At 39.4% G+C, this 15,035-nt stretch overlaps 2 protein-coding genes across 3 annotated transcripts; both read right to left on the bottom strand.

Moving 5' to 3' along the window:
* Nucleotides 1-700: 700 nt before the first annotated feature.
* Nucleotides 701-11,264, bottom strand: tspan5a (tetraspanin 5a). Of its 2 annotated transcripts, XR_011928468.1 has the most exons (11): nt 10,884-11,264; nt 7,849-7,899; nt 7,186-7,332; nt 6,939-7,109; nt 5,938-6,063; nt 4,442-4,489; nt 4,238-4,354; nt 4,093-4,154; nt 2,677-2,780; nt 1,110-1,147; nt 701-1,032 (listed from the first exon to the last, which is right to left on the bottom strand). XR_011928468.1 is itself a non-coding variant. In XM_072458570.1 (10 exons), exons 1-9 carry the CDS (start codon nt 10,962-10,964, stop codon nt 1,135-1,137), a joined length of 816 nt encoding a protein of 271 aa, XP_072314671.1. In that variant the 5' UTR covers nt 10,965-11,263; the 3' UTR covers nt 701-1,032; nt 1,110-1,134. The 2 variants fall into 2 exon arrangements, 1 of the variants encoding a protein (XP_072314671.1); XM_072458570.1 differs by lacking the exon at nt 2,677-2,780 and having other exon boundaries at nt 10,884-11,263.
* Nucleotides 11,265-11,978: 714 nt separating this feature from the next.
* LOC140372147 (uncharacterized) lies at nt 11,979-14,604 on the bottom strand. The gene is made up of 3 exons (XM_072459428.1): nt 14,451-14,604; nt 12,984-13,262; nt 11,979-12,470 (listed from the first exon to the last, which is right to left on the bottom strand). The coding sequence occupies exons 1-3, from the start codon at nt 14,602-14,604 to the stop codon at nt 12,067-12,069; spliced, it is 837 nt and encodes a 278-aa protein (XP_072315529.1). The 3' UTR covers nt 11,979-12,066.
* Between the last annotated feature and the right edge of the window lie 431 nt (nt 14,605-15,035).

Raw genomic sequence — 15,035 nt, 5'->3', positions numbered from 1 at the left:
CATGACGCAGTAGCCTTCGAATCGTCAGTAGTACATAAAGTTACTGTATAAAACTCAGTCCAGTGTACCATCAGTAGTATCAAAAACCTTCTCAATACGCACACGCTGTGGAATGCATTCTGTAAACAGGGACTTGCTTCCAGATTTTGAGCGAAACACTGAATAATCACTATCCTATGTTTACGTCGATGGTAAATGTGCACATATTTGAATACACAGTAAGTGCTAAAGTGTGTCACCTGCCTTTATTTATTTATTTATTTAAATCTCTCTCTATTTTTTTTCTTCTTTTTTTACTGTTTGGTCAATGCGGCGTCGCCAAAAATCGAGCTACGATTCACAAATGAACACCAATAAGGCGAGAAGATCACTACTTCAAAATATATTTCCTTCCCCGTTTCGCTCGCGACAACATCCTTTGCAAAACAGTCGAAAGATTTTACAGCCATGTACATTCGTCTTCAACAATATCGAAACAATTTAACAAAACCGGTGTTCAGTTTTCTTCTCCTTGACTTAAAGAGTTGCAGCTACGCTAAATGTAACGGCTCCAGCTCACACTGCGTTTGACTCTGAGCGCCGTCTAGGCTTAATGTAACATTCACATATACAAAACGTTATTTACTTTTTTTTATTTTGTAATAATTTAGTCCCTTACATTTCATTAAATGTACATCATGATGCAAACGTGACATTCCCCCCCATAATTTCTGCTCGTGTGGAACAATGCAAGCACTTAGACATTTGCAAACACATTTCTTGTATACAACTAGTTTAAAGCCCATGTGACAAAGGCTCGGTGCTGCAGTGAAAAATACTGATCTAATATCAAAAAATGTATCAAAAACGGCTAACTTTTGTACACGTAGCTATCAAAACAGAGCGTATAGTGACAGTCTGGATGTAGTACGCTGAGCCTGGGACAATTACCTTTTTACATAAGCCACACAATGTTATTTACAAAAGTATTAGTGTGACCTTTTAGTGCTCGTAAGAAGGTGCTGGTTCCGTGAAGTCGTCTGTGTTCCATCGCTGGGGAAAATACAAAAGCGGTTGGGTATGAAATGGCTTTTGCTTGGGTTTTAGAAAGCAATTGTTTAGATGAATACCTGTCAGAATGTGGATGCCGCCTCATTAGGTAAAAAAGCTGCAACAGAGAAGCAAAATCAACCTTAAAATCGTGTGATAATATTGAAAAAGCTCCGTGATATTGAGAGAGAAGTGAGTTTGGATGCTAGAGGAGGTTTAGGAGGAGTGTTTTAAGGATTCTGCAGCAGTCACAACTAAGGAGAAGAGGGAAGAGATGGGAGATTTAGTGACAAGAGAAAAAGATGTTGTCAGCGGGACACAATACGAGACAAGACGGTGAAAGGAAGTATTGTTCTACGTCTCATACGAGGCACTTTGGCGTGTGGGAGAGGACTCGACAGGAGAATGACTTTGTTTACGGCGTCACCTTCAAAACTGTTCATTGGAGTTACAGTTTAAGTTTGTTCAGTTTGTTCTTTATGGGTGTTTCAGGCGTTGTGGATTATCTTTGCGCAAAAGATCGAGGGCAGAAGAAAACCGGCGCCATTTACTGGATTTATAAAGCTCCAGATTGACGAGAAAAGTGGATTTCTGCAGCGTAATGAGCTGTAGTGAACCATGTCGTAAATGAATCAAGCTACAAATGTATTTTTACATTGATTATGGTTCATTTTATATGGGGAATGACTTCACATTAGTCTCATAATGATTCAGTAACTGTATTAAGGTTGTTGAATATTGCAGATTTGGTCTTCGCTGTTGGCATAGTTGACTGATAAATAAAAAAGTTAAAGCGATGATTTCCGTGTGTTTATTACGTTGACATGAGTGAATTTGCCTGCTGTCAGCGTCACATTAGTTAGTACACAACATTTATTTTACCATTTCATCAAGACTAGATTATTTTAACTGACAATTTCAGTAAACGTTAGTGTTATCGTTGCTTTAGTTCTTTTGATGATTTCAAGGTAGAAAGTCAATCAGATGTCCAAATTTGGCAGGTTTAGGTGCAATTTACACAATATATTCTCTTTATTCTCTGTTAATGATTTCCATCCAGCCATTTTCTTTTGCTTATCTGAGGCAGGGTCGCTGGGGCAGTATTTAGTTAGTTTTTTAAAGATGTATTGCTAATTATGACCTCATTTAATGACACAGATAAACCCCAAAACCTAAACTTCAGGCTCAACAAATTTAGTCACATGGTGCAGAAGCTCGATTATAGAAAAAAACATGTTCTAGTTTGAATTGTAATAATACTAAGAAGTCTATCCACATTTTTAATTATTTGGGATGAATTGGCCAGTCTATTTACCTATTTATATAAATCAGTAAACACATTTAGGCCAATCTACTGTACTATATGAAGATCTTTTTTATTTCCTGAATTGAATATTGGTTTAAATTGACTGCAGCGATATGATCCATCTGCACCTTCTCACCCATGTCGCTTTTGATTACTCCGAATTAAGTTCCCAACACCAGCTAATTCGCAATTAAACATAACAAAGCCAGTAAAATGATTCGCTCCTTTGCCACACTCCTGCGTCTAGAAAACAAACAAACAAACAAACACACAAACACACACACAGACACAAACTACTGGTCCGATCACAGCGTGGTTTCTAAAAGACAAGACAAACCCACCGGCGGCACCACACACAGACAGCATGAAGTCTCATCTGTAGTAAATCGCCGCTTTCTTGCTGCAGTGAGGCGGGAGGCGGCGCATGGAGAGAGGGGGGGGCACCCTGGGGTGTGGGGGAGGAGGGAGAAATGAGGGGTGAGCGCAGGTTTAAGCATGTGATGGACTGAAGAGCTCGGACTGAACAGCACAAACGCAAATGGAGGTTAAGGATGTTGAAAAGAGTGTTTTAACATGTTCTTTCATTTGAAAATACAATACACTTTTGACACTTTTTCTTTGAGTTCAGGATGAAAGTGAGGGAGACAAGATTGGATTTGGGGTCGTTACAAGAGTACAAGATTTATTTTAGAATCCAGAGCAGCCGATGTCCAATAAGCTCTACTGATACAAATATGTAATATAAGGCACATTTTGATCATTTTCTCGCCCAATATACACTGTCTGTCCAAAAAAAATAAAAAGTCATCACCTGAAAACAAGTGTGACCTGGTTTTTGCGCGATTTAAAAAAAAAAAGAGAGAGGAAATCCTTCAAAATTTGTCAGTGCTTTTAAATCCTTTGTTTTTATAATTTGTGTGCTTTTTTATTTTCACTTTGCCGCATGAAAAAGAGGCCTCGATCTCAACAGGTTCTCATCTGGTAAAATACTTTAATTTAAAACATTTATTCATTTATTTTTTTCAAATGTTTTTCTATTACTAAAATAAAGGTCAATGCAGAAGCTTATTGAAACTATGTCACAGGAAATGTGTGCTGCGATCTCTGACGACTTTTCTTTTGGACAGGAAACAGTCAAAGTGACATCCACCCACAGCTCACTTTTCACTGCACTTAGTCATCTGTCTCTGCAAAAACTCCATATAACCTGCTCTACAAAAGAATAATATAATATTGGACAAATCATATCTATGCTCATGTTTTTGGACATCCACAGGCCTGTTTCACTACAAACCAAATCAATCAAATCAATAGACAAAAATAGAATGTATAGGAAAATATTGATAATATCGCAAATGCTGTTTTGAAGATATCAATTATAGTCAAAATAAATAAAAAAAAATGCCACAAAAAAGCTGATAACAAATAAAAATGTAACAAACTTGTTGTTATCATTCATGTAACGGTATAAAGTGATATTTCTGCATTTTTGTGGGAGATTTTACGGTCTTTTCACATGTGTCTGAAACTTAAACCACAAATAACACATTTAAAGACAGGTTTGGCACATTTCTGATGAATCTCACCCATCCTTGGCTGAAAGTAATATATCACATTACACTAGATTGCGGTTGTATTTCATAAACGCCTGCAGTAATTTGTAACTGAACTCGTACCGCATAGAGAACACGAGAGACACAAATATCAGCCACGTTCGTGCGTTGTATCAAATGAATGGAAAGAGGAGCAGAACTTACCAGCTCGCCCGCACCGCTTCTATGTCACTCACAAGATTCTGGGCCAAACAAATGCCAAAAATCTGCAAAATAACAAGAAATGATGTGAGAAGTGAGAGTGTATGACGTCGTAGGTGAAGTTCTGTCTTGTGTAAACAGCGCTGACCTGTAATAATGCTACTCCAATAAAGATCCCAGCCACCAGAGTGAGGTTGTCCTGCAGCCACTTCTCAAACTGGGGTACGCACCCTTTCACGTTGATGTAGTCTTTCTGCTCCGAGTCCTGTCAACACAAGGCAAAGCTCGGTGGAACAAAGAAGACAGCACAACATCGGCATGAAAAGTGGAGGGACGGCTCGTCGTGACTCACTGGTTTGGCTCGAATGTCGTATCCGCACTGGGTGTTGATTACGTCCTCCTGGAAATAACAATGTTAAATGTTGCTGGGTTTCAGAGGATAGTTAAATCCTATCCAGATGAAACAAAAACTGGCACAAATCTCAGAGTGAAATGATGTGTCACTATAGCTCCAGAGAATGTCATTATTCAACCAAAGCATTTTAAGATCCTTATTTGTTGGGTTTCTGCTCCACAAAACATGTGAATCCCATTTTCTTGTGGCCAAATCACAGTTTTAATTCTACCATGATGCACGTAGAGTTTGGAGATATGTAGAAAAATGGATGGCAATTGCTTTGGAAATATGCAAAATTAGAATATCAAGTGTATTGTCTGTAATTTAAACTGCTAAAGATGAGTATTCTGTGATATTTTTGCACTTTAGTGGGTAATTTTATGATTCATTAATATTTTGTGCAATACTTGAACCTCAACCAAGACATTACAGGCACATTGCATTGCAGAGAGAAAATGACTGAATCACGATATGTTGATTGGACCAAAATGGTAGATTGTGACAGGAAAGAGCTCACGATTCGACATTTTCCAGCCGTACTTTCAACTAACAACAATTACTCCATTGAATAATACTTTCTGAAGCTATTCTGACAATTTTACTTTTATGTTGTAACCTTTGTGCCAGTTTTTGTTTCATGTGTTAAGGCCCAGTAATTACAGAGATATGAACCATAATAAACCAGGTCAACAAATCCACAATCTGACAGTTAAAAAGTGACCCGTTCTGACCCGTCTCAGCTCAGTGTTAAAGCCGATAAGTTCTTATGTTTTTCTAATTATGAAGTTGTTTGGTGAGATAGTCCCTGTGGTAAATCATTTTCATTGTTTTTCACCAGTCAAGTTGCAGTTTGTGAAGAAAACTTAAGAAATAACAGTTGAAACAGGAAGTAGTGCTGAGTTCTACAACAGAATATCTCCACCTCTGTGATGTCATCAAAAAGCGCCATTCTACCAAAAATGCAAAGAAACTGCGCACAACTTTTAATGCCAGTTTAAATAGTCATTTAACAAAATAAAGGTGTTGTCAAATCAAAACTATTGTATGATTTCAATGGATTTTGGCCTTTGTTTACAATCTGGTTGCTAAGTAACAGTTGTGGAATTACCTCTACCTATGTCATATTATTTGCTGGCCATGACAAAACAGGAAGTGACATTATAAACTACACCAAGCTTGCCAAATTGGAGAAGAACAGGCAAAATATAATCATATTCTCTTTGTTTTACTGAGAAGTGCAGTCTAATGGGTCATATGGCCTTGGAAACGCCTTGGAAACGCCTTGGAAATTTGAGAACAATGCAAAACAACTGATTTGAATGTGTGTGAAAAGTGCTGGAAATGTCAAACCCATGAAAAGGGAAAAGCGGAAAAGTGAAGCTGAAACCCAAATATTTAAAAAAGTATTTGACAATAAGCACTTTAGTACACAGATGTGAAGTGCGTCTTACAGCGGGGTCCTTGGTGCAGCAGGAGAAGGGCACCCCACACTTCTCTCGACTGGGGTTTGCGTCGGTGCAGTTAAAGTAGATGTTCAGGTTCCAGTCGTCGGCTCCAAATGCTCCACAGCAATCCCACTGAACATCACAACACATACAGCGTTATTACAGCGTTATTACAGCGTTATTACAGCGTTATTCATGTTACACATTCATATCAAACTCCATCACACTCTTCTGTACTTTAAGTGTTTCAAATAAAGGTCTTTGGAATGCTTTGTCGGCAGAATGTTAAAAAATATGGAACAGAGGTGAACAATAAGCAATAATGCACTTTAAATAAATAACTGATACAACTATAATAATAATATAATAAGCTATAAATTATACATTTTTTTTCCATGGTAGAAAAGTCAGCTAGTTTGCTTCTCTATAGAATGTTTTTCTAATTCATTGATATTTTGCGGTTCTCATATTACTTATTAACTGTAGTATCTGTGGTAAATTAAGAGCTAAAATTAAAAACTAGTGTATGTATTGTAAATATTTCTGTATTAAAAACTAAAAAGCAAGATTTTTTCAAACACTAATCACTCATTAAATTATACAACATGATATTAAATACATTTATAAATGTTCTATAACCAGGCTCTGATGTTGCGTACACATAACAGATTTGTTTTTGCCAAAATCCTGATGAACTTAGACTAATCTGTGTTCCTTCATTGTTACAAAGGATAATTCTAACACACAAAACAATATATACTCTTACAAAACTCAAAAAAAAAAAGAAATACACAAAAGACTTCTGAACGCAACATAGTCTAAAATACAGTATAAAACCCTCCATATTTCTGTATCTTTCTAGTGTTTTTTTTTTCCTTTATGCATTTAATCGTGTATAAGAGCTGGCATAAAACTATGAAAATAACAGTTTTATAGGTTATTTTTGACATGTAATGCAAATGTTCTGGTGTGAATTACTATTGTTATTGAATGTTTCCCGGACTCACATATTCCTGAGTGAAGTCGATGAGGTTCTGAAGGTCTATGTCATCTCGATAGGCGCGGATGTTGTTGTTGATGAAAAGATTGAGCTGATCTTTAATCCAGTCTTTGAAGACGAAGGCCAGGACTCCGGTGGTCAACTCCAAGAAGAAGATGATTCCAAGGAACACGGAAAACTACGAGCACAAACAGCTTTTTTGTTTGGTTTAGATCCTTTCAAATGTGTCGAGAAACCACAGAACTTGCACTTACAAATTTGAGGAGGAACGTATTCTCCCGCAGAGCTCCGATACATCCAGCGAAGCCCAAAATGAACATGACACCTCCCACCACCATGAAGAGCCAGACTGGGTCCAGGCCCCCGAGGTCCGTGATGGACGAGATGTTGGACAGAACACCCTGAAGGACAAAGCACGAGCAAGACTTAATTTAGCCGGACAGATGGCAGCTGGCCCTTTGAACATCATATAAAAACTCATTATTACAATTATTTTGATGCACTTATTTAAACAAGGACATGCTATTTTACATCTGTAGTCTTTGGGCAGGAGACAGAAAGAAAGGTCTATGAGCAAATCCAACACACGATTCACATGATATAGTGTAAATATACACTATATCAAGAAACATTTCATCAATAGCAAAACCTGAAAATACTAATGATTTAAAATGTTTACCAAATTACCATTAACTCATAGTGGCTTCGAATCCATCAACAAAATCTTGAGTCTTAAGTACCCCTAAAATCTATTTACAATATTGTAGTAAAATGTCAATTATTATGGTTATAGTTTCTTGTTTTAATGATGTTGATATCCCAATAACACCAGTCAGATAGTACTAGATAGTCTTTAAACATATTAGTTGAGGTATCTACATTTCAATACAAACAGATTGTTGAATGGTCGTTCTTACCTTTTCACTCCAGGCCCACAGTCCAATTGCAACCAAGGCCATGCCCAAGAGCTGTAAAACAGCACAATCAAATCACACATGAGACACGTCTGACACGTGTAACATGTATAACATGTGTGTCATGTGTGACATGTATAACATGTATAACATGTGTGACATGTATAACAAGTGTGACATGTATAACAAGTGTGACATGTATAACATGTGTGACATGCATAACATGTATAACATGTATAACATGTGTGACACGTGTGACATGTGTGACATGTATAACATGTGTGACACGTGTGACATGTATAACATGTGTGTCATGTATAACATGTATAACATGTGTGACATGTATAACATGTATAACATGTGTGACATGTATAACATGTATAACATGTGTGTCATGTATAACATGTGTGACATGTATAACATGTGTGACACGTGTGACATGTATAACATGTGTGTCATGTATAACATGTATAACATGTGTGACATGTATAACATGTATAACATGTGTGTCATGTATAACATGTGTGACATGTATAACATGTGTGACATGTATAACATGTATAACATGTGTGTCATGTATAACATGTATAACATGTATAACATGTGTGACATGTATAACATGTGTGACATGTATAACATGTGTGACACGTGTGACATGTGTGTCATGTGTGACATGTATAACATGTGTGACATGTATAGCATGTGTGACATGTATAACATGTATAACATGTGTGACATGTATAACATGTGTGACACGTGTGACATGTATAACATGTGTGTCATGTATAACATGTGTGACATGTATAACATGTGTGTCATGTATAACATGTATAACATGTGTGACATGTATAACATGTGTGACACGTGTGACATGTGTGTCATGTGTGACATGTATAACATGTGTGACATGTATAGCATGTGTGACACGTGTGACATGTGTGTCATGTGTGACATGTATAACATGTGTGACATGTATAGCATGTGTGACATGTATAACATGTATAACATGTGTGACATGTATAACATGTGTGACACATGTGACATGTGTGTCATGTGTGACATGTATAACATGTATAACATGTGTGACATGTGTGTCATGTGTGACATGTATAACATGTATAACATGTGTGTCATGTGTGACATGTATAACATGTGTGACACGTGTGACATGTATAACATGTGTGTCATGTATAACATGTATAACATGTGTGACATGTATAACATGTGTGTCATGTATAACATGTGTGACATGTATAGCATGTGTGACATGTATAACATGTATAACATGTGTGTCATGTATAACATGTATAACATGTATAACATGTGTGACATGTATAACATGTGTGACATGTATAACATGTGTGACACGTGTGACATGTGTGTCATGTGTGACATGTATAACATGTGTGACATGTATAGCATGTGTGACATGTATAACATGTATAACATGTGTGACATGTATAACATGTGTGACATGTATAACATGTGTGTCATGTATAACATGTATAACATGTGTGACATGTATAGCAGGTGTGACACGTGTGACATGTGTGACATGTGTGACATGTATAACATGTGTGACATGTATAGCATGTGTGACATGTATAACATGTATAACATGTGTGACATGTATAACATGTGTGACACATGTGACATGTGTGTCATGTGTGACATGTATAACATGTATAACATGTGTGACATGTGTGTCATGTGTGACATGTATAACATGTGTGACATGTGTGTCATGTGTGACATGTATAACATGTATAACATGTGTGTCATGTGTGACATGTATAACATGTGTGACATGTATAACATGTGTGACATGTGTGACATGTATAACATGTGTGACATGTATGACATGTGTGACATGTGTGACATGTATAACATGTGTGACATGTATAACATGTGTGACATGTGTGACATGTATAACATGTGTGACATGTATGACATGCGTGACATGTGTGACATGTATAACATGTGTGACATGTGTGACATGTATAACATGTGTGACATGTATGACATGTGTGACATGTGTGACATGTGTGACATGTGTGACATGTATAACATGTGTGACATGTATGACATGTGTGACATGTGTGACATGTATAACATGTGTGACACGTGTGACATGTGTGACATGTATAACATGTGTGACACGTGTGACATGTGTGACATGTATAACATGTGTGACACGTGTGTTATGTGAAAGGACATGAAGAGAGTGGCATTGTTCCAACAAGGAACAGGCTAAGGTTGTTAATGTAGTTTATAGCTATATAGTGTTATTACATAGTAGGTAATAAAATAAAGACATGAAATAAGTCATGCAGTAGATTATTGATTATCCTTGTAAGTACTTGTAAGAGCTTATGTCACTCAGAGGCAACAGGAGCCACTTTCCTTTGTTTACGCATAGAAAAGTCACACTGATCCGGCCCATTCAGCCATAAAACATGTTGGCAGTAACACACACGATTATCTGCTAAAATAAACCATATAGTCTCTATAAAAACAATGAAACTATATTTATTTTGTCAGTGTGTCAGTTTTTCCTTCCTTTCTTGTTTTGGCCACATTCCCAGCGCGTAATGACGCATTTCAGGCTCTCACACTCACGCGCCTTTAAGATAAGTTATCTGTGGTTAGTGTGTTTGTGTGTGGGCTACAGTCTGTGCTCTGCTCTTTACGTGTACATGTACTGTACATGTACAGTATATATACGTGTACATGTACGTGTTTGTGTGTATCCAGTATAAATGCCGCAGCTGATACTGAGGCGCTGAGCTGTCATTAGTTCGCTACAAAAAGCCGATTAGCTCTCAGCTGAGGGGCCGCAGCTGTTCCACTTCCTCCGTGTTGTTCCCACGCAAATACATCCGTGAACATGCTAAAGTAAAGGCTCGGGACAGAGAGAAGAGCCTGTGAAGTGGTGCGCGGGGCTGGAGATAACGGGCCGTGGTCAGGGCCTCCTCCCTTCGGCCAAACGGACGCGTAACTGTGGCCGCGGCGCAGAGAAAAGAGCGGAAAAGTCTTACCCAGAAAAGGATGTTGAATCCAAAAATAAAGTACTTGATGCAGCAGCTGACTTCGTGGCCCATGTATTGGTTCCCCGACATGTTTGCTCATCGTCAGCGCGCCGGACCGAGGGAGGAAAACACGGCCTGCTTCACAGGCTTTGTGCGATGGATGGAGCAGGTTCAGCGCCCCGGGGAAGCATTTCACTCCCGATCCCGAGCCGCCTGAAGCCCGCAGCGGGTGGACCGCCGTCAAAAACACATGCACCAAGTTGTGTGGACGAAGAGAGCCGACGTCCGCTCGAGAAAAAGGTGTAATTTTTCAATATTGCGAACGAATTGCGCCCACTGAAGAAGAGGCAGCTGCTGCTCCCACGGCTTGCCCGTGATTGGTTGTTGAAAAGGTTGAACGACTGAAAGAACGGCCAATCAGATTGAAGAGAGAATGGGTCACTTCCGCTTTGGGCCATCAATCTTCATGCTGTTGTTTTAATGTTTGTCCACTAGAGAGCGCTACACTTCACTTTGTAACACAACCGGTCTGCGCTAGTGTGCGTTTTGTTCGATATCTGCAACAGTCAGTGCTTCATCTTGATAACTTCTCCTATCTAAGTATTTTGGGAGCTATTGCACTCAAAATTCCATGCATAAAAGCTTTAAAGGTGATTTAACATGACTACATACAGTAAGTAGATCATCAGTTTACATTTTGTTCATTGTAATCTGTAAAAGTCTATTCATCAAAAATGGTTTAGTAATAGAAATGGACGATGGCCCCGCCTCCTCATGCTGATATTTCACCATATGCAGATAGTCATTTTAGTCTTTATTCATGAAAAGTGGCTACAGGACTCTATGGGACTCTACATGTGTCACTCAGAGTCTTCCTTTTTCAAATAATCTCAACTAAGATGCAGTGATGCAGGAACCTGGAAGGGAATAGGGGGTAGGTGAAAACAGGAATTTCCTGAGCACTCAAGCCTAAATTCCAGGACAATGCAGGATTAACTCATGCAGGAAACAATCAAAATACAACTTTTACCTAACTAATGATGAGGAAACACCACTGTAACAGGGTTAAACGTTCATGAATGTTGATTCTGTGAACGCCCCATAGAATACCATTTTCCAACCTAACCAATAATAACTCCTTTACATATAGTTTACTCCTGACATGCACAGACCTCAGTTCAGTGTGTTAGCTCTAAAATGAGCGGTACAACACTAGTATGGGTTCCCTCAGTGCCCCTCTGTCCATACAGTACAAACTGTGTGTCAGGGCATCATGAAGGACCAGACTCCCGCTCTCATCCCTGTACCTGAGCTGAAACCCTATCATCTCCCCTGGTCTCGCAGCCACAGTGTCCGACACATCAAACACGTCATATCCAGACGGGTGTCTCTGGTCCAGGCTCAGAAGTCTCTCCTCCAAGGCAGCACTCTGGTGTGGAGCGCCCCGGGACAGGGTGAGGGCGTGCAGGGTCACAGTCACGTTCAGCGGGTGAGGGTGGACAGTCTTTCTGAAGAGGACCAGATCTGCAGCAAATCTGGACAGAGGCACAGCAGCGATGGTAAACCAGATCCATCCATTTGGGGCGTCATCTGGACCTATAGGAACAAACATGATTGAAAAAATGTATGGTGTTACTGTATATCAAAAATAATATGTGTAACGATATAGTAATATGTATTTAATAAGGTTGTGTTCATATTGGCCACCTTTTATGTGTTATGTTCTTATTTTGTCTGGAATATTGTGGAATGATTTGGGGAAAAAATATCTAATTCTGTTTTTTGTTTCTGCAATTGCCATTAGATTTGCGATATATATTTTAAGAGTTTAATTCTGTTCGAATCCACATTTTAAACACGTCCACGAGAATCAACATTTGAGAGAAAACCAAAATAAAAACTGCTAAACTAAACTAAGAATCCCATGCAGTTCAGAACATAGATTAAAAACAATATTTGGTTAGTTTTTAGAGAAAAATATCTTGCTTAAATCATTGCAGTCTTTGCACTTTGCTAATTGCGACCATTCAATCAATGTAGTATCTTGCAGCCCTTTAGTCAAGAATGTTTTTTTAAGTCAGTAGAGTATAACAGCATTTTTAAACGTACCTTTCCTCATGCGTAAACTCTGCACCAGAGTTTCATCTACCCCGTCCAGGTCCTGAGCCTGTGGAGAGTTCAGTTGCTGGTACAGCCTCCTCATGTACGGATGGGGCTTACCGTGAACACTGGCAGAAATCTTATCGATATGAAGCATCTCCAGAATGGCTTTGTCCTGCTTCTCGTCCTCCTTGGCCTGTCTGTGAGAATCACCGGACAACAGGCCTGTGGTGGAGCAGAGCAGCAAGTTAAAGAACAGCTGCAAAAACACACTTCTGGACATGGTCACTGTAAAAAAGACAGTTCGGAAGTGTAGAAGTGGTGCAAGGCAAAGCAGCTTAGTGTGCAGGAACCACAGGAGCTGTCAGGGCATATGCAGCAGTGCCACTCTGAAGCAAAGGAGGAATGTACTTTCAGCAAACTGCTCCAAAAACAGTAACGAGCCAAGTTCTCAGCCACACAGGGCACACAAACCATTTGACACAGAACACTTTAATCCTTAGACTTAAAATAGTATAAATGCTGATATAGTATATAGTAGATAGTCAGAAATGGCATTTACATGTGACTTAAACCCATGTAACCCAAAAAGGCAAATTGCCATCATGTTAGAAGATATTGATTTTACTTTGGCCGTAGAATGAAAGATTACATTTTATATTTTAATGTCACTTATGAAATATAAGTCTTCATTGTCAGTGTTTCTCTGGATGACACTTGTGTGAACAGGAAGTTAGACCTTTTTAAAAGCTCCATTTTTCACCATATACTAATGCTGTAATACCTTTCTCAAACAGCAGGCGGCGCATACAGCTAAAGTGTGCGGAGAGGACTTCTGTAAATCAACTAGTTAAACTTTAAATCTATTAAAATAACACGTCCTGAGCGTCACTTGAGCACATGGGATCACTTAGTCTACATGGAAAGAATGGACAGGATTATTACAGTTTTTTGGCCAAAAAGGAAGTGCAAGGCTAATGAAGGTAAGCTAACTGCAGCACATGAAATGCAATATAATAGATCCATGATTATATGTCACATAAAGAAGACATGCTAATCAGAGCGGTCCTCTAGTGGCGACTGGAGAGTGAAGACACTAACAATTCCTCCATGAACCAGCTCCCACGAGGTCTTCCGAGGTCTTCCATGCTCCTCTTAGATCCTCTGAGCTCCTCTTAGGTCTTCTAAGGTCCAAAGATCAAATATTCCATGTCCAGGGGTGAGAAGCGTCAGCTTCAGGTCCTGGAGATGCACAGGTCCTGGAGGTCCTGGAGGTCCTGGCTGTGGCTCCAGTGTACCACACGGTGATGGAGGAGGTGAGGATGGACTCATCGATGGCCGTGTAGAACTGCACCATCATCTCCGCTGTCAGCTCGGCTTTCCTCAGCTGCCACAGGAAGTACATCCTCTGCTGAGCCTTCTTGATGAGGGAGCTGATGGTGGGCTCCCACTTGAGGTCCTGGGTGATGGTGGTGCTGAGGAAGCCGAAGGAGTCCATGGTGGTGATGGGGGAGTCTGAGATGGTGAGGGGGGGCTGGAAGTCTACAATGTGGAGCTCCTCTGTCTTCTCCAGGTTGTCTCCATTGCTCCAGGACACCAGCCGGTCCCTCTCCTCCTGCAGCAGAATCATTGTCCCTCATGGGGTCCTGACAGGCGATTACTTGTTATCCTTTTGCAGCCCATCCAAACCACCTCATCCAGTCATCCAAACCACCTCATCCAGTCATCCAAACCACCTCATCCAGTCATCCAAACCACCTCATCCAGTCATCCAGGCTGACTGAATCACAGGCATAAGGTTTAACTTAAGGTTTAGACATGTTTCTAAACTTTCAAGAGATTGCACCTTGTTGCTCTTCCACTTTGCCACCGTCGTAACCTTTTTGTGGCGATAACCTGCTCTGAAGATTTTAATGAATAGGTCGCCTTCTTTGGCTATGAAAAATAAATAGATAAAAAATAGTGCTAAAATGTGCCTTTAAATTTCTTGGTTAAGGTTCAAGCATCAACGTCTCTCTCTTTTTGAGGTCATTTTTATCGTTTTAATTTCACACAATAAAC

The sequence above is a fragment of the Eucyclogobius newberryi genome, unplaced genomic scaffold, assembly GCF_026437365.1.
Source record: "Eucyclogobius newberryi isolate DKJ021-1_F unplaced genomic scaffold, fEucNew1.0.hap1 SCAF_22, whole genome shotgun sequence".
Lineage (NCBI taxonomy): Eukaryota > Metazoa > Chordata > Actinopteri > Gobiiformes > Gobiidae > Eucyclogobius > Eucyclogobius newberryi.
This window is presented reverse-complemented; position numbering and strand designations above follow the sequence as displayed.